This window comes from Mytilus galloprovincialis, chromosome 2 (assembly GCF_965363235.1).
Source record: "Mytilus galloprovincialis chromosome 2, xbMytGall1.hap1.1, whole genome shotgun sequence".
Classification (NCBI taxonomy): domain Eukaryota; kingdom Metazoa; phylum Mollusca; class Bivalvia; order Mytilida; family Mytilidae; genus Mytilus; species Mytilus galloprovincialis.
In genome coordinates this window covers 88,764,217-88,789,535 of record NC_134839.1, presented here as the reverse complement: position 1 = coordinate 88,789,535, position 25,319 = coordinate 88,764,217, and the positions used below count along the sequence as shown (strand labels likewise).

The following is a 25,319-nucleotide window of genomic DNA, read 5'->3' as shown; positions in this document are numbered from 1 at the left end:
TATTGTTGCAAACTCCATTAGAAATTTGAATTGATATCAGTCTTGGAAAAAGGGAAACGGGGATGTGAAAAAGGGGGGGGGGGGGGGGGGGGGTTAAATTTTTCTCATTTCAGATTTCATAAATAAAAAGAAAATTTCTTCAAACATTTTTTTGAGAGGATTAATATTCAACAGCATAGTGAATTGCTAAAAGGCAAAAAAAAACTTTTAAGTTCATTAGACCACATTCATTCTGTGTCAGAAACCTATGCTGTGTCAACTATTTAATTTTAGATTTAAAAAGTTTGAAGAAGAAATCTTTAATTGTAAAATTTGTAAAATCTTGACATTTGTTTTGTGTAAAAAAAACCCATGTAATGTCAAAAATTTGATCACAATCCAAATTCAGAGCTGTATCACGCTAGAATGTTTTGTCCATACTTGCCCCAACTGTTCAGGGTTCGACCTCTGCGGTCGTATAAAGCTGCGCCCTGCGGAGCACCTGGTTCCCAATTGCATGGGCCCCAGGACCCTTCCCCTAAACACCAGGAAAATCACTGCCGTGCATTTACGCATGAACTGTTTTACCAAAGCTTCCCAAATTTTAATATGTTGTTACTGATGACAAAATAGAGGTCAAGTTCAATAATGACGATTTTGACTTTTACCGTTCAGGAGTTTTGGTTCTTGAAAGATTGAAAAATGGTGTTTCCAGTCGTGTCCTTGCATTTTCTCATGAACCATTCAACCAAAGCTTTTGAAATTTTTATATGTTGTTACTGATGGCAAATTAGAGGTCAAGTTCAATAATGACGATTTTGACTTTTACCGTTCAGGAGTTATGGTTCTTGAAAGATTGTGAAATGGCGTTTCCATTCACGTTGTTGCATTTACTCATGAACCATTCAATCTAAGCTTTTCAAATTTTAAGATGTTGATACTGATGACAAAATGGAGGTCAAATTTGATATTGACGATTTTCACTTTCACCATTCATCAGTAATGGTTCTTGTGATATTGCCAGGACACAAATAAATATTAATAAATCCGGTTTGCTGTCGTTGTGACAGCCTCTTGTTTGAATATATATCATTCTTATTATCAAGAGGGTATTATTAGGTAGAGATGCTTTCAATTCAACTTGGAAATTTTCATTTTCTTATTGTAATTCAGAGGCAGATTCAGAGCCCCCCTCCCCCTTTTCTGGGAAAAATTTGATTCATTTAATATTTAGGGAATCACTGAAGAATGACCGGAGCGGGCCACAACTTATGAACACTTATGGATCTACCACTGTAATTTGTATCTAAGAAGGGACATGAAAGGTGGAAAATGGTTGTATGAAAATTTTTTCAATTGCAGGAATGAATTAATTTCACTGTGACCTCAGTTCTATAGTTTATTGCATGGCCTTTGGTGACAGAAAACAAAACATTTTTCTGTGTTTATCAACTTAAGGCTTACTAACAGTAACACAGCACATGATCACCAGAACTTTGTTAAATTCTTTGTTTCCTACTGAATTATTTCTGATTGATATACTATGTAGTTGATAGTAAGTAGATTTATTTTGCAAGACATAAGCTGATATGGCACTTTGGTAAAAAGAAATTTAACTTAGCTGAAAAATTTATTTCAAAACACTTCCCTATCAATTAGTTTTCTGAAATGAAATAGATACATGTGCACAAAAATTGAAAATCACTTTTTTTGTGTAGGTTGATGAACAGCATAATAAGAGTAAGGTAATATTTTTTTTTATTATTCAGTGATGACACAGACTGCGAAATAATTGAAGTAAAACGACCAAAGAATTCAGAGCAAAACCCTCAACTAGGTTACAACTGTAAGTATGACAATATTTGCATTTATCATTCTTCGAATGCATAATATGTCCAAATCAAAGCATAATTGGATGAATTATAAACTTGAAGTTTTTATAAGACCGCAAAAATATTTGGTCGTATATTGGTATCACGTTGTCGGCCTCATCCGAAGACAGATGGTTTCCGGATAATAACTTTAGTATAAGTAAATAGAAATCAATAAAATTTTAACACAAGGTTTATATAACCAGAAAAGGAAGGATTGATTTGGGGGGTTATGGTCCCAAAGGTTTAGGAATTAGGGGCCAAAAAAGGGGCCTAAATAAGCATATTTGTAGTTTCCAGTCAATAACTTGTGTTTAAATCTCTCTGAAATTATACCACAAGTAGTTTCCATACTACAAAGGGATGGGTTGGGGGTTGGGGGGGGGGGGGGGGGGGGGTTATGGCTCAAATCATTTAGCAATAAGGGGCAAAAAAGGGGGGGAAACAAGGGTTTTTCTTGTTAAAGGACAATTTAGACATTAGAATTTGAAATCTGTAAGTGAGGTTATCCAATTCCATTTAAAGAATACTGTTATATATATCTCCCTTGCACTGCTTGAAAATTATGTATTAAGAAATGATGATTGTCTTGAGATGATTAGCTATCAATTTATTTTTAGAAGTTGCTATTAATTATTATTAATATTAATTTTTACCATGACTGTATGTCATTTTATATGTACTATTTTTCTCATTTCAGATTTCAGAAATTAAAATGAAAATTTCTTCAGAAATATCTTTTTTTGAGGGGATTAATATTCAACAGCATAGTGTATTGCTCAAAAGCAAATAAAATATTTTAAGTCAATTAGACCATATTCATTCTGAGTGAGAAACCTATGCCGTGTCAACTTTTTAATCACAATCCAAATTCAGAGCTGTATCAAGCTTGAATGTTGTGTCCATACCCCAACTGTTCAGGGTTCGACCTCTGCGGTCGTATAAAGCTGTGCCCTGTGGAGCATCTGGTTACTATATAATGTGTTGTGTTTGTAGTGGAAACCAGCCATAGCCACATGTAAATGTATTACAGTAGACTAAAGCTAGTTTTATCAAATTAGTTATTCCAAAAAAAACTTCCATAATAGTTCATTGGTGATGTTGATTTTGTAGTCATTTGAATAAAATTTCAACAATTCGTTTCTGGACTGGATACCTAAGCAAAAAAAATCTTATAAATATAATTGTATAGGTGTAACATTAATTGTAGAAGGTTAGGCTTTAAACGGGCTTTTGATTAATGAGAATTTGCATTGGTATTAATCTTGAACTTTGATATGGATTGGTTCTACTGTGTAAGACATCCAGATCTGCCATGAAGTTAAATCCTTTTAGGAGGTTCTGTGTTCTAATTGTTGTACCCAATAAGCATGCTGTTAGTCTTTTGACCAAACCACCATTTACATAAATATAAGTAGATGTCATATGATTACAAAATTCAATAAGACAACTATCCACAAAAAACAAAGGATATACATGTAGATGTAAATAGATACAGTTCTCTTTACTGCCTTTAACAATGAACCAAACAGCAAACATGTACACAATTTAGTACATGTAAGAATCGTAAGGCTTGGTTATGCCAAAATGTGAAACAATTCAAAATAGAAAATCCAATGGCCTGATTAACACCACAACATTAAATGAAAAAACTAATGACAAATAGCAACTAAAGAAAACAACTGGATAATAGATTTCTGGCTTAACACAGGCTCTGACATAAATATAATGAATGTTGCTGAGTTTGATATGTAAGTGAACCTTCAACCATCCCCTATCCTGTTACTGTGAAGTATCAACACAACGTGAAAAAACTGCTAAGACCATTTGGAAAGAGCAAAAACAAGAAATCAAGAATCCACCGTTGAATTTTCATATGCTGATAAGAAAATATGATGAAAAATAGTCTATTCTATATTTTTTATGCCTCGTTGTAGTGGAGGGGTCTTTAAGTTTTACCCTTGTCAATCTGTACGTACATATATCTGTATGTCCCAAAATTTGTTTCTGTTCTCTAATGAGTTTGTTTCAACCAAATGGTATAATTCTTATTACCACAAAACACAGATCAAGTACAAATTTGGGTAGCGTCACTTTTATAGTTCTTGGAGTTATGTCCCTTTATAATGTTACAAGCAGCATCGGACACATTCTCCATTTATTGTAATTTTAAACCCTACTACTGAAAATAGAAAGTAGTACTTAGTTATGCCCCACCTACAATAGTAGAGGGGCATTATGTTTTCTGGTCTTTGCATCGGTTCATCCATCTGTTCGTTCGTCTGTGCGTCCGTTCGTCCCGCTTCAGGTTAAAGATTTTGGTCAAGGTAGTTTTTGATGAAGTTGAAGTCCAATCAACTTTAAACTTAGTACAGTTGTTCCCCATGATATCTCTAATTTTAATGCCAAATTGAAGTTTTGACCCCAATTTCACGGTCCACTGAACATGGAAAATGATAATGCAAGTGGGGCATCTGTGTACTATGGACACTTTCTTGTTCAAATAAAAGTAAAGGGTAATGACCACCAGTTTACTCAAAGCTATTTCTGATTTTAAATGATAGGTAACTTTAGACTGATTACAATATAAATATTGTTTCAATATAAATTTGCTTTAAATAAGGGAGATAATTTGCTATTTCTGTTTTTCACAATGTCACTTTTTGTCTCATATGATAGGCTACTTTATGCAATTAAAGCTATATAGACATACAATTTATTTCAAGCAAAATGAAATCTCCATCTTGAAAGATTTTTATCCTGTTATTGTACCAAACTTATTCACCTTGAGTTTTTTAAAGATTGTATAATTCAAATTCTATTTTCAGTTTTTGCTGAGATGGCTAACTGGGTTAAAAGTAAATCAAGCTGGAGTAGCATGTTTGATTTTAAAACAAAAGAACCAGGCAAAAGAAATGGTGACTTACATCAGAATTTCACAAATGATGGAGACCATGATGTGTCAGGAAAACATAATGGTAACAGGATATCAGTGGCAAAGAGGTCAAATCAAGTTCAGACAAACTTTGGCAAAAGTCAGATATATGTCAGGGATAAAAGAAGTGATCATGCTTCATCTGAAATTCCAAGTTATAATGGTAATAGTCAGGAAATAGAGAGAAATTCCATCAGTGATGGTGATATAGTAAATGGTGATGGACGAGAAATACGTAGTGATGACATAATTCAAGGACCAGGACCAGGTTATCAACAAGTAAGCACTGACAATAACCATCATAATCAAAATCATTGATTAATTTTTGTTAGCTAAATAAAATGAAAAGTTACATGTATTTGCAAATTTTTTCTGAGATTTTTATGCATAAAATAAATTTAGTCTTATAAAAGAATATGCTGTTTTTGTCTCATCTAGACAGTAACATTCCAAATGACAAAATATCTAGCTCTCAACATAAAGGAATCTATATTTATATTTTTGTACATACATGTATTGAGCATAATTTTGAAAACAGATTTATATTTCATGTATAATAATTCATAAGACTTATTTAAGAATATTTACTATGCTTAATTACAACAGATTGGTAGAAAGTCTTATGCATCAGTAGTAAAGGGTTCTATGGAGCCCAGCAGAAATGGTCAAGACAGTATGAAACAGAGCAGTATGTTTGTATTCATCTAAAGAAATGAAAAAATTGTATAAGAAACAAACGTTTAGCTTATTTACAGATCTAAGTTTATTCCTGTTCAAACAAACTAAGAATAAATATTAGTAAATGTGGAATGATTGCCAAATAGACAACTATTAGTAAATGTCGAATGATTGCCAAATAGACAACTATTCACCATAGTCCAAACGTATAACATGTAAAAAACCTCAGGTACCTTAAGGCCTTCAAGAATAAACAATATCCACACCATACATGTAGAATAAGCTATCTAAGTATACAAAAGGTGAAACAATTGCCTGATTTAGGCTAAAAAACATTAAACAAAAAAACAAATGTACATGTGAATGACAGAAACCAAGAACAACCACTGAACAACAGACTCCTGGCTTTGATGTTCGTGAGGGCTTTACCCTGGATCAGTGGTCTAACAAAATGATAAGAAAAAATACTTACATTGGTGTTTAAGTCCAAACTCAATTAATCAATCGAGTGATCAGCCAACAATCTAGCCAACAGTAAGCAGGTATTAATAACAAAATCCATCCCGTCTGTAGTGTATAAATATTTTTTTCTTTCTTAGCAAACATAAAAGAAAATTTAAAATTTTGAGGACTTAATAATGCCTATGAGGAAGAAGATGCCCATTAATTTTATAACTTTGTTACAGATCATAGACCAGGGAGTGACAGAAGAAAGCAGAGATCATTGTTTGAAAAGAAAAAGCCTGAAGTACTCTTCACAGCAACAGAGGTAAAAATAATCTACAAAATATTACGAAAGTCCTACTAAGGATAATTCTACGACGATTCTTTTGATTAGCCGAAAATTAAAGATCTTCTTTGTTAAAACATGTCAACATATATGTGTTAGTTAAGCCTCTTGGTTACCTTAAAAGTTTTGTTTTATTTCCTTTCCAGTTGATAATGATTACACCCCTTGACCAATTCTTTTGAAACCTGAATACAATGTTTTTGACTGTTTTTACATTTATGGTATAACTTATGGCTATTAATGGTAATTTATTTCATGAAAAAATAGCTAAATTTAATAAAATGTCATGGACCATATTACAGGTCAAGTTGAAATTTGGCATATTTACATCTCTGTTCCAGAGTTATACCCCTTTCTTAGAAATAGGTATTTCTTTGATTTAAGAATAAAATAAAAGTACCACTTGACCATTTAAAAAAATAGTATAGAATGTCATTGTTCTTAAAATACAGGTCATTTTTGATTTTTATAGTTATTGTCTCCATTTGTTTGATTATATTTCACAAACTGTAAAGTTTATATGGCAATAAAATATTGAATTGAATTGAATTGATTTTGATGGTATTAAAGTCATGAAACTTATATAAACATACAGTGGTGGTGTCACTTTAACAGTTCAAGAGGTATGCCCGTTTTATGAAACTTATTCACAATACTTATTACCACAGAACTCAGATCAAGTACAAATTATGGGAGCGTCACTTTTACCGTTCTTCAGTAATGTCTCCTTATAACTTTATATGATATGCATACAGAGGCATCACCTGTGTCCTATGGACACATTCCCCATATATTTTGAAAGAAATTACTCCACTTTTGAAGTTTTCACTTTTAAGACTGCTTAAGTGTGTTTATTTTCCCCCTGAAATATGTTTAAACCTAGAATGGTTATTGATTTAGGCAGCGTACAAGCCATATCCTTGCTGAATTTTGCAAGACATGCAATGGCTTAGAGGTGTTTTAATCAATTTTAGTAGTAATTTACGACTATTATAACTTTCTGTAAAATTACCTTTAACTCATGCTCAGGTTGTATCATTAAAATGCACTACACTTTACTTAGGAAGTGATAAAAATTTTAATGGACTTTTATGTTACAGACTGTACGACTAGATGAAAAAGAAAGATATAAGATGTTGCTTCAACAGTATACCAGTGTTCCACTTAAATCATCACAAACAGAAGAAAATGAAGTAAACCAACAAGACTGGCCTTCTGTGAATAAATCAAAATCACACAGGTGAGATTTATGAAATGTTTATGAATGCACTAAAATACTTAAAGGAACATGTGCACTTTAGTTGAACCTTAGCTTTCTGTCTTGCCTCTACAAAGTAGAATAAGTTAGTCTTATATGAACAGTTTCTGGCGGCAGCAGCATCAACAATTTATGAGTTTGGCATTAGGTCAATTTATTGGGGGAACCACTAGTGGTAGGACAATGATATTTGGTATGCAGTTGTATAATCATTGTCACATCTCATTTCCATGGAGATTATTTGGCTCAGTCATGGTTTATTTACTTTGAAACTTTTGCTTAGCTTACATGTATTTGTTTGTGATTAGATCAGATTACGGGGAACCACTAATGATAAGTCACTAGTATTTGGTATGCAGTTTTATAGATATCAGAATTTCTCATTTGAATAGAGGTTATTTGAACCTGCACCTTAAAACTTTGTTCATTGACCTAAAATGTTTTGCATAATTTACATGTTATTAATATTTTAAAAGATATTGCCAACATTTGCATTATATTATCAAATATTACAAAAAGGTGAGACATAGTTCTTTGTTTACAGTTAATTGAAGCTGTATACCGTATTAAGAGTTATTTTCTCTCGTCAGGTTAAGTTTGCTGTCAGGGCCGTAGATTGGACAGTTAAATTTTCTATGGGAATATTAAACAGCCTTTTACAATGCATTAAGGTGGTACCTAACACCTGAACTAAAATTAATTTGGCTCGTTTAATTTTCTTAAAATTTTGACATATTATTTACTTTGACCCTTTGACAAAAATATCAAAAAATCAGAAAAATTGAACCAACCGTTTAATCAGAAAAATTACGCTGGTTATATAGCAGTTTGACAAACACTCATTTTGATCATTGAGAAGCTTTATATTCCCTTAAGAACACAACGTCATTAAAACGTTCTGCTGATTTTACAGAGTTGTCTCCCTTTAGTGTTAGGTACCACATTAAGATGAACCGTAGAATGTTTGCAGTGTTAATTTTGCTGTATGATGTCTAGTGCTATTCAAATAACACACTTGAAAATTTAGGAATAGAGTATAGTGATCGGGTGTCTGTTCATATTTCAGTCCATCTCTTGTATGTGCTACTGTTACTGGAAAAATGGACAACAGTTTGATTAGACTTTAAAAAATATTTCTTACATGAAGTTATTTTGCACCTGTTACAAATCTTCATCCAGAATTTATTTTTGGATTTACTGTGGCATGACAAGGACTTGGTCATACCCACAAACCTCTGTACCCATTAGGGTCTGCTTCTCCTAAATCCTAATCAGAACTTAATGTGTTGGGGATGGGGTATTTTTTTATGCGTTTATGACATAACCTCTGGTTCTATTAGAAAATAGAAACAATGACCCTAAGATTAAAAGACCAGTTTATGTCACTATAAAGTTTTCTAGCAAATTTGGCATATGAAAACAAACAATTTTAGTAGAATGTGTGGATATAAACAGTTATAATAATAACAGGGGTTGCACATTTTACATTTTTTTTAATATTTCGGCTTTGTTCTTTCACTTCAGGTCAGAAGAAAGTTTGCTGGGAAACAGAACAAATCATTATGTTACAAAAATAGACATTGCAAAAGATATTCCTCGTCATAAAATGAAAGCAAAACACATCCAACATCCTCCTGGATCATCTATGTTGGAGAGACATGTCTCCCCGATAGAAATGATTCGAAAGACCTCGTTAAGTGGAAGCACTGTACAAACACCTACCTCATTACCACAGAGACCACTGTTAGAATCAACAAGACTACCAGACACATCCATGTTAGAACTATTTACAACTGAAGAATCTCAAAGAGGTATGAATTCTTATTATTAAGACCATGGATTTTAAAAAGATCTTTGTGTGAAATTCCAAAGTCCCTGAAATAATTGACTGATATCTGAGGTTTGATTTATTTAATCATGTTAATGTAACATTGTTGGAAGAGAAGTTCAATTTGTGAACTTGGGCCAGGAATAACTTGTAATTATACCCCCCTTTAAATACCCTCCCTTTAAAAAAGGGGGGTATACTGTTTTACCTCTGTCTGTCCTTCCGTCAGTCCGTCCGTCCGTCCCATGAATATTTTTCGTCACATTTTTCTCAGGAACTACAATACAAGGATTTCTGAAATTTGGTTTCAGGGTTTATCTAAGTCAGCTATACCGTGTGATGCGTTTTCAGATTGATCACTTGACAACTTCTTGTTTACCGAACACTTGTATGATTTTACACATGATAGCCAAGTTGAAAATTTTCGTCACATTTTTCTCAGGAACTACAATACAAGGATTTCTGAAATTTGGTTTCAGGGTTTATCTAAGTCAGCTATACCGTGTGATGCGTTTTCAGATTGATCACTTGACAACTTCCTGTTTACCGAACACTTGTATGATTTTACACATGATAGCCAAGTTGAAAATTTTCGTCACATTTTTCTCAGGAACTACAATACAAGGATTTCTGAAATTTGGTTTCAGGATTTATATAAGTCAGCTATACCGTGTGATGCGTTTTCAGATTCATCACTCAACAACTTCCTGTTTACCGAACACTTGCATATTTTTACACTATTAATATTATCCACTTGCGGCGGGGGTATCATCAGTGAGCAGTAGCTCGCAGTTTCACTTGTTTTATTGTCATTTGATGTTTGCAAAATTACTCTATGATCGTTTAAATAATTTCATGGCATTGTTGTAAATTGTCTCGTTATTACTCTAATTGGTACAACTCCACAAATTTTATACATCACAGGATCTTTAGGATGCTAGTTCGTGTCTTTTGTCTTGCTATCCATCTATAATCTAGAAAATAAATCTTTTCTCTTAATCCATTTGGTCAGTGAAAACCAAACTTGTTCACAATCATCCTAAAGAGTGTTGAGAATAAAACAAGAATCAAGTGTAGAATGGAACATAGGGTTAAGGCTGACAAAATGGTATTTTGTCTTTGAAAACATCCTCAGTGGCAGCGTCCACATTTTGGTTCAGTCTGTGGTTGAAGTTTTTTCAGATATTAATGATTTGTCAATACATAATAGAATTTCATTAAATTTTGACACAAGGCTTTTTTATTACCAAAAGACAGTATTCAGAGCAAAAAATAGAAATTATTTATTGAAGTTTTTCAGTCATCAATAACTTTGTCAAAACTGGATGGAATATTATGTAGATAAAAAAAACTTCCAAGCTGCTAAATTGTCAATAGGGAAATGACAAAGTATTTACCAGGATTTGTTATGAGGGCTATTCCAGAAAAAAATGTATGGGGGGGGGGTGTTGGAAGGCACATTATATTAATAATACATGGGTGATGGGTTTCAGAGCAACTTTTCACACTATAATGCCCTTTAAGTCTCAATTACAATTGTCTGGGTGGTGGGCAGGCGCGTAGCTCCCTATACGCTAACACGCTGTTGCGTGCACATTGATTCGGCATGCAAAAAAAAAAATGGCAAAATAAAAATTTATAAATTGAATGATAAAGGAAACACCTATGTTGTCACTTTTTTAATTGATGAAATATCATTAAATAACGGCATTTGGTTTCAAAATAAAAGTTTTATTGGAGATTATGACAAAATAGGACAGTAACTTGTATCTTTTACAAGATTTAAATTTGTAATACTCAGCCTAAGACATGTAGTTTTGGACACATTTTACAATGTACGATTCATCAGTTTGGAATGAGATGTACCAATAATTAGAATTATCAGAACCCTTCGAAATTGTTGAAAATATGCAGAGGCGTTGTGGTCGACAGGCTATCGGAGCCAATCACCCTCATGACCCTGCAAACACGCCAAAACAGTATTGGAAAGTCTCATTGCGTTCATATACCATATGATAAGGGAACTGGAGAGACTGAGTGGAGTCGCGTCTAGTATAATCAGAAAAATCGCTTCTTTGCGCTGTATCTGCTTCGTCGTGTTGTGGGAAATATAATAAACAAACAAATCTCAACATTGTCTTAGATATACGAAACTGACCTGGGGCCGTGTCAACGAAGCTGTCCTAGGACTAAGACATGTCTTAGGATGGTCTTAGGACACGTCTTAGTCCTAAGTCGGGTTAACGAAAGTCTCCTAAAATTAGATATGTCCTAAATTTGGTCCTAAAGTTAGGATATACAATTAGGTGTCTTAGGATAGTCCTAAAGGTTACATCTATCTAAAACGTAATAAAAACAACAATAAACTCAATACTAAAAATACTAATACAATATTAAACTGTCATTAGACAAAATTATTAAAAAAAAATATTGTTTAATGTTTGTTAAAGATTTAATTGTATTATATTAAATTATTCCGTGCTGCATTTTTTGAAGCCTAAACAATACTATCATCATAAGCAAAATATTTTAAATAATTCAAATATGGGGAAAAGTTTACTTCTTTTTTACCTAATCCTGATTCGATACATGTAATGAAATCGAGTGGACCTAAGGACAAAACTAGTTTATGTACGAATATCACAAAGTTTTGTGACCATTTACTTTTGTTTTCGTATTAAATTCATTTATATCTTTTATCATATTTAATAACGTATTTATAAGTATTCCGTAAAAACTTTAACTTTTATTTTGCGTTAATTGTTTTCTATATAAGAGTCATCCTCCCTCTATTTACATATAGGTTCTAAAATACAATTCAATCTATGTCATACAAATCTCTACATATATTTTCAATTAAATAAATGTGTTAGGATGGTCCTAGGACCATCATAGTTAGGACTGTCCTAAGACAGCTTTGTTTTACATCCTAAGACATGTCTCAGACACGTCCTAAGACCATCCTAAATAATGTCCTAAGACCTATCTTAGGACATGTCCTAGGATACTTTCATTGACACTGGCATGTAATTTTGACGAATTCAATTGGGAGGTCGCGAGTCGATGACGAACACGTACGCTGGTTAATAACATATCACGAGTGCTGCCATGGAGATCTATCAGTGTAAGTACGTATATGTTGAAAACAAATGTACGATCAACAATGAACAACGACAGTTACTAGCATTATTGTATATTCATCGGGATTTCAGTGAAAGTAATAGAGAAGTTTGTTTCTGCCTAGACCCACAGAGCATATTTTGGACAATTTTGAGTAAATTCACAAAATATGTGTTGTTTATGTATTACTCTATTCAGAAGAATTATTAATAGTTTTACATTCATAAATTTTTTATAAGTCCTATCGACATATAGCTCCTCTTTTAACCGTTCTATGACCGAAAACCGAAAAAAAAATTCTGCATAAAAGGGTCCCAAAAATTTTTCGCCTCGCTCTGCTCGCCGGTAGTTGCTTGCACATCGTTTCATTCTAGCTATGCCCCTGGTGGGTGCTGACAAAAAGTGCCTTCCAACCCCCCAACCCCTCCCCCATACATTTTTTTTCTGGAATAGCCCTGAGCAAAATCAAACATGTTGCTCCAAAAATATGGAAAATAAAAATGTCTTCTTTGTAAGACATTATTTGTCTCCATTGCGACAAGCTGTGAGTGACATAGAAGTACCAGGCATCTGTCTGATCTTGTGGACACTATCTGATGTACAATATTTGCCTGATTTTTCAGAAATTATACTATAGATTTATATCAGCAATGTCTTGGATAAGTTCAAAACTTGGGTCCAATCAACTATTTTTAAAAGAGTAAAATGTGAACAACTCATTATAATTTGATGTGTCCTTAATGTTCTTGAATAACCTTTATCAGGAATGATCAAAGAAAAAATTTGGAAAGCTAATGGTGTATAAAAACTGAAAGAATTGATGAGCTATAAAACCAAAAAGGTTAGGATTTAATCACTTATATATTCCATAATAACCACAACTATGTCATCAGCAAGATTCTTGTTTTTCAGATTGTTATATATGTTTTTTAAATCAAAGCAGCAATTCATTGAAAAGTATCTATCAAAACTAATGGTAACTTACCATTTGAACAAATTAGAACTTTTAATACAACACTGTTCATTTTTTAGGCAGAAAAACTCCACCTGAAAGAGAGTCAATGATAGAAAGAAGTCAAAGGTATGTCTTTTAAGCATACATTAATCTGTACACATCCAAGTTAAAATCAGTCATCATACACATCTAAGGTGGTACGAAACACTTTGAATAAAATTTATTTGGCTTGTTTAGTTTTCATGAAATTTTGACAGGATATTTACTTTTGACCCTTTGACAAAACTACAAAAAAAAAAAAAAAAAACTTGAACCACACATTTTATCTTAAAATTTTCATTGGATATATAGCAGTTTGACATACACTAGGTTCGATCATTAAAACACTTAATATTTCCTTAACAATAAAAAGTGAGTAAAACATTACAGATTTTTACTGAGTTATCTCCCTGTAGTGTTATGTACCACCTTCATTTCGTTAAAAAATCTGAAAATTTTAGCCTATATCCTCCATCAAAATGAATAAACATTTGACATGTGTCCAGGTGTACAGACTTGTTGTCTCATTTATAACTTAAAATATAGAATTTATACATGTGCTCTGTTCAGTTATGATATGGATTTGCTTCATTGAGCAGTAGCTTTTTATACGACCGCAAAATTTGAAAAAATTTTCGTCGTATATTGCTATCACGTTGGCGTCGTCGTCGTCCGAATACTTTTAGTTTTCGCACTCTAACTTTAGTAAAAGTGAATAGAAATCTATGAAATTTTAACACAAGGTTTATGACCACAAAAGGAAGGTTGGGATTGATTTTGGGAGTTTTAGTCCCAACATTTTAGGAATTAGGGGCCAAAAAGGGCCCAAATAAGCATTTTCTTGGTTTTCGCACTATAACTTTAGTTTAAGTAAATAGAAATCTATGAAATTTTGACATAAGGTTTATGACCACAAAAGAAAGGTTGGGATTGATTTTGGGAGTTTTGGTTCCAACAGTTTAGGAATTAGGGGCCAAGAAAGGGCCCAAATAAGCATTATTCTTGGTTTTCGCACAATAACTTTAGTTTAAGTAAATAGAAATCAATGAAATTTAAACACAATGTTTATGACCACAAAAGGAAGGTTGGTATTGATTTTGGGAGTTTAGGTCCCAACAGTTTAGGAATTAGGGGCCAAAAAGGGACCCAAATAAGCATTTTTCTTGGTTTTCGCACCATAACTTTAGTATTTAAGTAAATAGAAATCTATGAAATTTAAACACAAGGTTTATGACCATAAAAGGAAGGTTGGTATTGATTTTGGGAGTTTTGGTCCCAACAGTTTAGGAATAAAGGGCCCAAAGGGTCCAGATTTAAACTTTGTTTGATTTTATCAAAAATTGAATAATAGGGGTTCTTTGATATGCCGAATCTAACTGTGTATGTAGATTCTTAATTTTTGGTCCCGTTTTCAAATTGGTCTACATTAAGGTCCAAAGGGTTTAAAATTAAACTTAGTTTGATTTGAACAAAAATTGAATCCTTGGGGTTCTTTGATATGCTGAATCTAAAAATGTACTTAGATTTTTTATTATTGGCCCAGTTTTCAAGTTGGTCCAAATCGGGGTCCAAAATTAAACTTCGTTTGATTTCATCAAAAATTGAATAATTGGGGTTCTTTGATATGCCAAATCTAACTGTGTATGTAGATTCTTAATTTTTGGTCCCGTTTTAAAATTGGTTTACATTAACGTCCAAAGGGTCCAAAATTAAACTAAGTTTGATTTTAACAAAAATTGAATTCTTGGGCCTCTTTGATATGCTGAATCTAAACATGTACTTAGATTTTTGATTATGGGCCCAGTTTTCAAGTTGGTCCAAATCAGGATCCAAAATTATTATATTAAGTATTGTGCAATAGCAAGAAATTTTCAATTGCACAGTATTCAGCAATAGCAAGAAATCTTCAATTGCACAGTATTGTGCAATAGCAAGAAATCTTCAATTGCACAGTATTGTGCAATAGCAAATATTTTCAATTGCACAGTATTCCACAATAGCAAGAAATATCTAATTGCACAATATTGTGCAATAGCAAGAAATTCCAATTGGATTTCAATTGGAGTTATCTTTCTTTGTCCAGAATAGTAGTTGAATCAACTTAAATCATTGTTTTATACAATATACAATGTATATTCACTTTTACTACCAACTGATAGATTAAAACAATCTTTACCATTCAGTGATAACAAGCACTTTTTTTACATTTTAATATTTTATGATGTATTTAAATGAGTAGTTATTGTTGCAAACTTCATTAGAAATTTGAATTGAGATCAGTTTTGAAATAAGGGAAAGGGGGATGTGAAAAAAAAATTGGAAGGTCAATTTTTTTCATTTCAGATTTCATAAATAAAAAGAAAATTTCTTCAAACATTTTTTTTGAGAGGATTAATATTCAACAGCATAGTGAATTGCTCAAAGGCAAACATTTTTTTTTAAGTTCATTAGACCACATTCATTCTGTGTCAGAAACCTATGCTGTGTCAACTATTTAATCACAATCCAAATTTAGAGCTGAATCCAGCTTGAATGTTGTGTCCATACTTGCCCCAACCGTTCAGGGTTCAACCTCTGCAGTCGTATAAAGCTGCGCCCTGCGGAGCATCTGGTTTTTATATGGATAATGAGACATTGCTTGCAAAGAAACATTGTGATTTTCCTATCAAATTAAAAATCCATAATTTCTCACGTCGAAGAAATAGTTGCTGTCAATGATGGTGGATCTTCCAGAACATAATTTTATTTATATGTAAGTTCACCAATCAGATCTCTCTATTTTAATGCCGGCCTCAGACTACAATTAATTCCCTTTGTTCGTGGTCCAGGAATAAAGTTCCTAAGTATTCTGACTACTGTTTTCTTTGAAATGTTTAATATTGAAGTGGTCCTTTAAAGTGCATATATATTGAAATAAGTAAAACGTGGAAAAAATTTATTGTTGAAAGTGAAATTAGTGATTTGGCCAAAATGAAAGTAGGGTAGAAATTAGCCTTCATTATTTATTCAAGATTTAAATCCTACCATTGGCATGTTAATATGGCTCTCAAAAGAAAAAGCACTGATGAATTTGTCTTGGGACAAGCATATTTTATTCAAATAATAATGGTCTATAAGCAGTTAAATTTATTTTATGTTTGAAACGGTGCAAATTTTTAAATTTAATTTTACTTTTACCAAAAAAATGCATTGCAACCAATGGGAGGAATAATTGTGTTCTGAGGCCTGCCTTTCGATGATAGTAGGGGATATTGTTTTGTGGTCTGTACATCTCTCCCTTATCCTGTTTAATAGAAGGGTTAAAGAAGTTACTATGGAATCACATCTATTTGAAACTAAATATATGTTATCTTTATGATGTGAAATTTGTATCCCCTTTCTTTCCATAGTAGGGGATATTATATTGACCCATATTTTGCAAGCTCTGAACATGGAAATGTGATATGTGTGTGAGTAGGGCATAGTCTCCTGTGGACAAATTTTCGTGTTTATGGCACATATTGGATCATGAATTTTAATTTTTTTTTGCAAATTACAACATTTTATTGTCTGTTGTAACAACATCAAAATTGAAAAAAAAAAATAATTACGAAATTCATTTTGTACTAACAAGCAAACAGTCTTGAAAACTATTAATGAATTTCTCAATTCATATAACTTCATAATTTCCCTTGGCATTTGAATAATTAAGAGGAATCCACTGTATATATGAATTGTAATACTTTAAAGTTTTTTTATAAGTAGAATTGTTGAAAATTTGGACAAGGGTTTTTACCTTTCAATTTAAAATTTTGTAGCTCAAAGAATAAAGTTAGATAATTCAATTTTAAAGATTGGTTTCATCTCGGTATAACTATACAATTTATATTTTACAGAATTTCTACAGACCACAAAGATTACAGAAGTTCAGAGTATTTATCAGACAGCTGGGTCTCAGGAATGTGAGTCTAAAATCATATAGAAGTGAACTTCAATACATTAATTGTGTGGCTATTATTCTCAGATTTGTATTCATCCTCATACTAGAGAACACTGAATTAAATTTTGTTACCAATTTCTAATGATTTGCATGTAAGAATAGGCATGAAAAAGTTTTGAACATTCATTTATCATGTTTATGTGTCACCATCTGAAAACATTTTAGAATAGAATAGAAATTTGAATAAAAAAAGTTGTTAGAATTCACAGAAAAGATATATAAATGACCAAGTTTTTAAAAAGAAGCATATTAAAGCAAAGAAGTAAATTTTAGAAACTAATAGCATTTTTTGGGAGCTCATCTTTTTCATTTAGGCTGTGTGAGCCATTTTATTTGCCTCTGATTGAATGCCTTCTTAATAGCTCATTTTATTTTCAAAACATATTCAAAGTGCACAATTACGGCTAATCATGCTCTCTTGATGCAGCTGCTTAATTATAAATTTCTTGACAATAGATGTTAATCAAATGTTCAGCAATTGTTTTGTTCATGAAAATACAACATGCTGTTATAAGATAAATGTAATTAGCAAAGGCATCACCATGTATCATGTGTATTGTGTAATTCTAATTGTTTGTTTGTTTCAGCATGTCAAAATATTCATCATCAGCGAGAGATAGAACTAGAAAAATAGCTGAAGCAGAGCTGAAAGCAAAATTATATGAGGAAAGGGTAAGCATTTATGTTAAGGTTTGAAAGGAGAGCATGATAAAAGAAAGATTTCAAAGTTATCAGTGATGTTAGAATGTGAGAGTTAAGGGAAAAGAATGAATAAGAAAGATTACTGGGTAAACAGTCATGTTGACATTATTTTGAAAGATGAAGAAATAAGACAGTTTTTATACGACCGCAAAAATTTTAATTTTTTGGTCGTATATTGCTATCACGTTGGCGTCGTCGTCGTCCGAATACTTTTAGTTTTCGCACTCTAACTTTAGTAAAAGTGAATAGAAATCAATGAAATTTTAACACAAGGTTTATGACCACAAAAGGAAGGTTGGGATTGATTTTGGGAGTTTTGGTCCCAACATTTTAGGAATTAGGGGCCAAAAAGGGCCCAAATAAGCATTTTCTTGGTTTTCGCACTATAACTTTAGTTTAAGTGAATAGAAATCTATGAAATTTTGACACAAGGTTTATGACCACAAAAGGAAGGTTGGGATTGATTTTGGGTGTTTTGGTTCCAACAGTTTGGGAATTAAGGGCCAAAAAAGGGCCCAAATAAGCATTATTCTTGGTTTTCGCACAATAACTTTAGTATAAGTAAATAGAAATCAATGAAATTTTAACACAAGGTTTATGACCACAAAAGGAAGGTTGGGATTGATTTTTGGAATTGAGGTCACAACAGTTTATGAATTAGGGGCCAAAAAGGGTCCAAATAAGCATCATTTTTTGTTTTTGCACCATAACTTTAGTATAAGTAAATAGAAATCTATGAAATTTAAACACAAGGTTTATGACCATAAAAGGAAGGTTGGGTTTGATTTTGGGAGTTTTGGTCCTAACAGTTTAGGAATAAGGGGCCCAAAGGGTCCAAAATTGAACTTTGTGTGATTTCATCAAAAATTGAATAATTGGGGTTCTTTGATATGCCGAATCTAACTATGTATGTAGATTCTTAATTTTTGGTCCCGTTTTCAAATTGGTCTACATTAAGGTCCAAAGGGTCCAAAATTAAACTTAGTTTGATTTTAACAAAAATTGAATCCTTGGGGTTCTTTGATATGCTGAATTTAAAAATGTACTTAGATTTTTAATTATTGGCCTAGTTTTCAAGTTGGTCCAAATGGGGGTCCAAAATTAAACTTTGTTTGATTTCATCAAAAATTGAATAAATGAGTTCTTTGATATGCCAAATCTAACTGTGTATGTAGATTCTTAATTTTTGGTCCAGTTTTCAAATTGGTCTACATTAAGGTCCAAAGGGTCCAAAATTAAACTAAGTTTGATTTTAACAAAAATTAAATTCTTGGGCTTATTTGATATGCTTTATCTAAATATGTACTTTGATTTTTAATTATGGGCCCAGTTTTCAAGTTGGTCCAAATCAGGATTCCATATCAAGTATTGTGCAATAGCAAGAAATTTTCAATTGCACAGTATTGCACAATAGCAAGAAATATCTAATTGCACAATATTGTGCAATAGCAATTAATTTTCAATTGGAGTTATCTTTCTTTGTATAGAATAGTAGTTGATGATATATGTTGGAAATTTGCCAGACATGACTATGATGTCATTTTCTATTTTTATTTGCCAATAACTTTATGTAAATAACTTCATTGGAAATTTGCCAATATAAAATGTTGCTGATGAAGCTTTTTTTCCTTATCTTATCTAAAATGTTTTTAGATAATGTATGTTGGACATTTGCCAGACATGACTATGATGTCATTTTCTATTTTTATTTGCCAATAACTTTATGTAAATAACTTCATTGGAAATTTGCCAATATAAAATGTTGCTGATGAAGTTTTTTTTATTGTTTTATACAATAAACAATGTATATTCACTTTTACTACCAACCAATCTTTACCATTCAGTGATAACAAGCACTTTATTTTACATTTTAATATTTTATGATGTATTTAAAAGAGTAGTTATTGTTGCAAACTCCATTAGAAATTTGAATTGATATCAGTTTTGGAAAAAGGGAAACGGGGATGTGAAAAAAAGGGGGGGGGTTTAAATTTTTCTCATTTCAGATTTCATAAATAAAAAGAAAATTTCTTCAAACATTTTTTTGAGAGGATTAATATTCAACAGCATAGTGAATTGCTCAAAGGCAAAAAAAAACTTTTAAGTTCATTAGACCACATTCATTCTGTGTCAGAAACCTATGCTGTGTCAACTATTTAATTTTAGATTTAAAAAGTTTGAAGAAGAAATCTTTAATTGATTTGTAAAATCTTGACATTTGTTTTGTGTAAAAAAAACCCATGTAATGTCAATAATTTGATCACAATCCAAATTCAGAGCTGTATCACGCTTGAATGTTTTGTCCATACTTGCCCCAACTGTTCAGGGTTCGACCTCTGCGGTCGTATAAAGCTGCGCCCTGCGGAGCACCTGGTTAAGTAAGCAGTGGTAAAGTTCATAGTTAACTGAAGGGAAGATATTGTAATTGGGAAGAATAGGGTAAAACATTCATAAACATTCCTAATATAAACACTACAAGCTTCTGTATATAAAGAAGAAATATCTTGTGATCCTAAAAGATAACACCAATAACAACAGTAATAGAAAGAGAGGATGAGGTTAATCACATAATGTTGTAGGGAAGGATAAAAGAAGGGGTGTAAACAGGAAGTCAACCTCTTATATCTTATGGTGATAGGGATATAGTCTTAACACATAGTCAACCCCAACTGTCAGATGGTGAGGCAAAGGGAGTGTAAGCACATATTGACAACAACTTATGAGGAATAATTTCAAAATTAGCCATTTTGTCAAATGACATAAAGGAAAAATAAATATACAATGTCAACCACTTCTGCCATAATAACATAAAGAAAACCGACTTTTGACAGTTAAATACAACTAATTTTTCAAACTCTAGACAATGTTTGAAAGCAATAAGACAAAGAGAAAATAAACTAGTTGACTTCCACAGTACACCTCATGCTTACTTAACAGAGAAAATGCAGGAAAGGAAATTGTCACAAAATCTTACATTTTACAATTTTCAATTTTCTCAATTTTGTTGATCTTTTTTTTATCCACATATAGTTAGTATTATACCTATTGGAAAAGAAAGGCTTTTTGGGGGAGGGAAGGATTAGGTCACATGCAGTCTAAATGTTTAAATTTTGTGTGATATTAGAATCTGTATCTTTTACAGAGAAAAGGCAAAGATGATGATCTTGAGAAAAGGGTGAGTAGGAATTCTTAATTAACATTGGTTTGTTTGGATTGATTAAAACTCAAATAAATAATCACATAACCATTTTATTTAATTTCCCAAAGAAAGTATTCAAACACATTTCAATAACTGAGATATTACGTCCCATAGAATATTTTTTTTATTAATAGTATTTACAAAATTAGAAGTTAAATTTGAAAAATATTATATTTACTGTGTAATGAATTGCTGTTAGAATTTCAGTTTTATAATTTAAGACCAAAATAGTACCTCCAGAAAATAATTTTGATTGTCCTTTGGTGTTGGATTCCTGCCTCATTCATTTATACCATACCTGTTTAGAGAAGTTTGATTGTTTAATTAAGTGTTGTTTTTGATTTTCAGTTACGCATACAGATGAGGTTGTACGAGAAAGTACCAGCTGTAACAGAAGATTTACCTGTAGAGTTATCAGAAGAGGAGGAAGAAAAAGAAGAAGTGCTACCTGGTAACTATATTATATCTGATTCATATTTTTATATGCAGTATTTTATAAAACCATGATAATTAAACTCACTTTTTTTTCATTACCCAAAAATGTCAATAATAATTGCATTCAAAAATATCTAAATTTACTGTGACAAACAAATGTCAACAGTTAGAAAATCAAATTTGGTGAGAAAATAAAGTAAAACACAAAGGTTCCTGGTTCGATTCCTGTTCCGAGATGAAAATTTCAAGGGCTGAATTATCGACTCTCCCTTGACACCATTTGCGAGTATGGTCTTGAGGAAACAATGATAGTCTGTCGGAAGGGGACGATAAATGGCTGACCTGTGTTAAGAGAGAGCCATATCTCTTGCACATAAAAAAAACCCTGGTAGATTTCCAAAAAGAGCAGGCTAATGCCGCTACAAGGCAGCACTCACACCTGCAAAGTGGAAAGGAATTAATTTAAGTTGTAAAACTTGTTTCCCAATCAACTATAAATAAATAGGTTTAAACTAAACTAAACTAAACTGAACAAAACATGCATAAAAATAACAAAACCATGATTTAATATTAGCTCTATTTATTCAAATGTAAAAGGGCAGATGTTATAGACTATATTGTAGTTATAATCAAGACGTAACATTAAGAGATGAAATGCATGACATAGAAATATGGTGGTTTTTTTTTTCATTTTCCTTAAAAAAAGCTATTCTTTATTTGTACAGAAATAACTCCTGAAATGGATGATGTTATAAACAAAGCTTTAAGAGGTCAACCTGCACATGAAGTACTAGTAGAGGGGTATAGACTTCAAATAACAAGGGGTGATATAGCAACATTAGCTGGCCTTAATTGGTTAAATGATGAGGTAGGTCAGAGGTTTTAGTTCAGATAATGCGGTTAGCACATCAGGTTAGAGTTGCATCATGTTTCCGTGATATTTTAATGATAACCTTCATATAGTAGTTCATGTTTTCTTAGACAATGAATTCTGAAAAATGATTAGGGAGGAGGGGTATTTAATTTTTGTATTTGTTATTAGGATTATTTTGTTGATATTGTAAATAAGATTGAGAATGGAAATGGGGAATGTGCCAAAGAGACAACAACCCGACCATAGAAAAAAACAACAGCAGAAGGTCACCAACAGGTTTTCAATGTCGTGAGAAATTCCTGCACCCGGAGGCGTCCTTCAGCTGGCCCCTAAACAAATATGTACTAGTTCAGTGATAATGAACGCCATACTAATTTCCAAATTGTACACAAGAAACTAAAATTAAAATAATGAAGTATTTTTAAACACTCGATGTATTCATGTTAATAATATATCAAGGTGTTATAGAATAGCATGAAGTCAAAGTATATACAATATGATTGCAATGTGGAGAAGACATACAACTAGTCAACAATATATGACATAATACTAAGTTCAGTGCATAATAAATAAATACAACTTAAATGTGTAAATAGTAAGATTTAGTAGAAATTACAATTATGATAATTTATATGTCATAGCTTAATATTATAACTTATTTTTCAGGTGATAAATTTTTATATGAACATGTTAATGGAGAGAGGAGAAAAAGACAATTATCCGAAATGTTATGCCTTTAATACATTTTTTTATCCCAAAATAATGTCTGGTGGACATTCCACAGTGCGGCGATGGACGAAGAAAGTAGATATATTCAGTTATGACTACTTGATAGTTCCTGTACATTTAGGAATGCATTGGTGTTTATGTGTAAGTTGAAATTAATTACTGTAATTTTATTGATTATAAATTGCCGTAGTGAAGGGGGCATTAAGTGTTATCCTGGTCTGTGATGTCCATACATCCCCAAAATTGGTTTCGTTTGCCTCAACCAAATGTTATAAAACTTGTACACAATGCTTATTACCACAAAACATAGATCATGTTTGAAATTGGGTGGCATCACTTTTATGCCCCTTTATGAACATGAAAATAGCTGAATTTTTGTTTCCCCAACCAAATGTTATTAAACTTATTCACAATGCTTATAATCACAAAGCAGTCTTAAGGTAGCACAATACAAAGGTTTTTTCACTCCCAATCAAACTGTGTTGTGCAAGAATCTATAAAAATTTTTGGGATGCTATGAATAACAAAGAAGCTAAATTCATTCAAGTATGGACATCACAATATAGCAACCAATTACATAACAATTAATTATGTAATAGTTATGTCATAATGAAATTATCACAATTTGAAAGATTAATCATTCTTCTTTCTTTTGGTACCTTATTTATAAAATTTAAAGAAGGATGAGTGGAAAAACATCAGTTTAAAGATGTTTGATTGGGGATGAAAAATCTTTGTATTGTGCTACCTTAAATACATGAATCCTGCATTCCTACAAGTGGATGTTGACTCGAGCATATGTGACCAATAAAAACATTCTCCATTTATTTCATTTTGGTATGTTTTCATCTAGATAGTTGATTGTTGACATTAATATCACAGATATATAAATATATACACATCAATACATATATTTCTAGAGGAAAACAGCTATTAATTATGATAACTTTGGTAAATTAACTTAAAGAGCATGGCTCTTTAACTTGACAGACATTTATAAGCTAACTTCTACACCATCACACCCATTCACACAGGATAAATGTATGTGATAATGAACATCAGTTTAGCTTAGTAAGTGAACTTCTTTATCATCAAAGCAGTCTGTTTACATGTTACAGCTTTTACATTAATGCTAGCAAGACAAATCTTTGTTTGGCTTGCTTGCTTTGTTTGTATCAATGTTTGCTCAAGCATGGTAATTAAGATAGGCGGGGTTTCAGCTTGTATACATCATACTTAAATTTTATTGGACGTTATGTTGGAGGTTAAGGACACTAAATTTTAAAACATCACATGATACATATTCTCACATGTTTCCTTACCTGTAAATAAAAATACAGACAGGATTCTACTTCGTCGAAATTATCTTCCTATTACGCCAGTTCATTTTCACAATCGTAGAAACGGAAGACAATTTTTTTTTCAGAGATCCAACTTAAAGACTGTCGACAAGCACTTTTAGTAAATTAGCTATTCGAACACACCTACTCTGATTTTGTGATCCACTGGATAGGTATTTCACTTGACCCCTATATTTCATCTTTTAGTACTGTGATTGTTTTATGTTATAAAGTCAACCTGTATAGCTTTGCTATATAAAATGATAGAGTCTGAAGCGAGATGGTGTATCAAATACTCTTGTTTTGTACATTTTCAAGACAAAATATTCATCTCAAACACACCCTAACATAAAAAAGGTGCACTCGATTTTCTCTTTTCGATACCATTGTTTCCCATTTTTTGGAATATTTTCTTGAGTTGCATAATCGAAGGACAGACATGGAAATAACTGACTGAACTAATAGATTGACATGTTATAAAAAACAATATTAGGTCAATTAATGTCGAAGGCCAGTTTCTCAGCCTCATACAAGAAAAAAGTTTATATTTTTCTTTCATTGACAAATTATTGTATTTTTACAGGTGAGAAAACATGTGAGAATATTTG

General features: G+C 32.0%; 1 protein-coding gene across 1 annotated transcript in view; it reads left to right on the top strand.

Annotated features, from left to right (window-relative positions):
* LOC143064775 (uncharacterized) overlaps positions 1 to 25,319 on the top strand; it is a 44,147-nt gene that overhangs the window by 6,186 nt on the left and 12,642 nt on the right. The window contains exons 2-14 of the mRNA XM_076237858.1: positions 1,749 to 1,825; positions 4,679 to 5,064; positions 5,392 to 5,473; positions 6,150 to 6,232; positions 7,354 to 7,493; positions 9,036 to 9,322; positions 13,492 to 13,540; positions 17,329 to 17,394; positions 18,020 to 18,104; positions 21,277 to 21,309; positions 21,682 to 21,784; positions 22,494 to 22,636; positions 23,309 to 23,512. Coding sequence (XP_076093973.1) covers positions 1,749 to 1,825; positions 4,679 to 5,064; positions 5,392 to 5,473; positions 6,150 to 6,232; positions 7,354 to 7,493; positions 9,036 to 9,322; positions 13,492 to 13,540; positions 17,329 to 17,394; positions 18,020 to 18,104; positions 21,277 to 21,309; positions 21,682 to 21,784; positions 22,494 to 22,636; positions 23,309 to 23,512 — 1,738 coding nt within the window. The remainder of the gene's footprint in view (positions 1 to 1,748; positions 1,826 to 4,678; positions 5,065 to 5,391; positions 5,474 to 6,149; positions 6,233 to 7,353; positions 7,494 to 9,035; positions 9,323 to 13,491; positions 13,541 to 17,328; positions 17,395 to 18,019; positions 18,105 to 21,276; positions 21,310 to 21,681; positions 21,785 to 22,493; positions 22,637 to 23,308; positions 23,513 to 25,319) is intronic.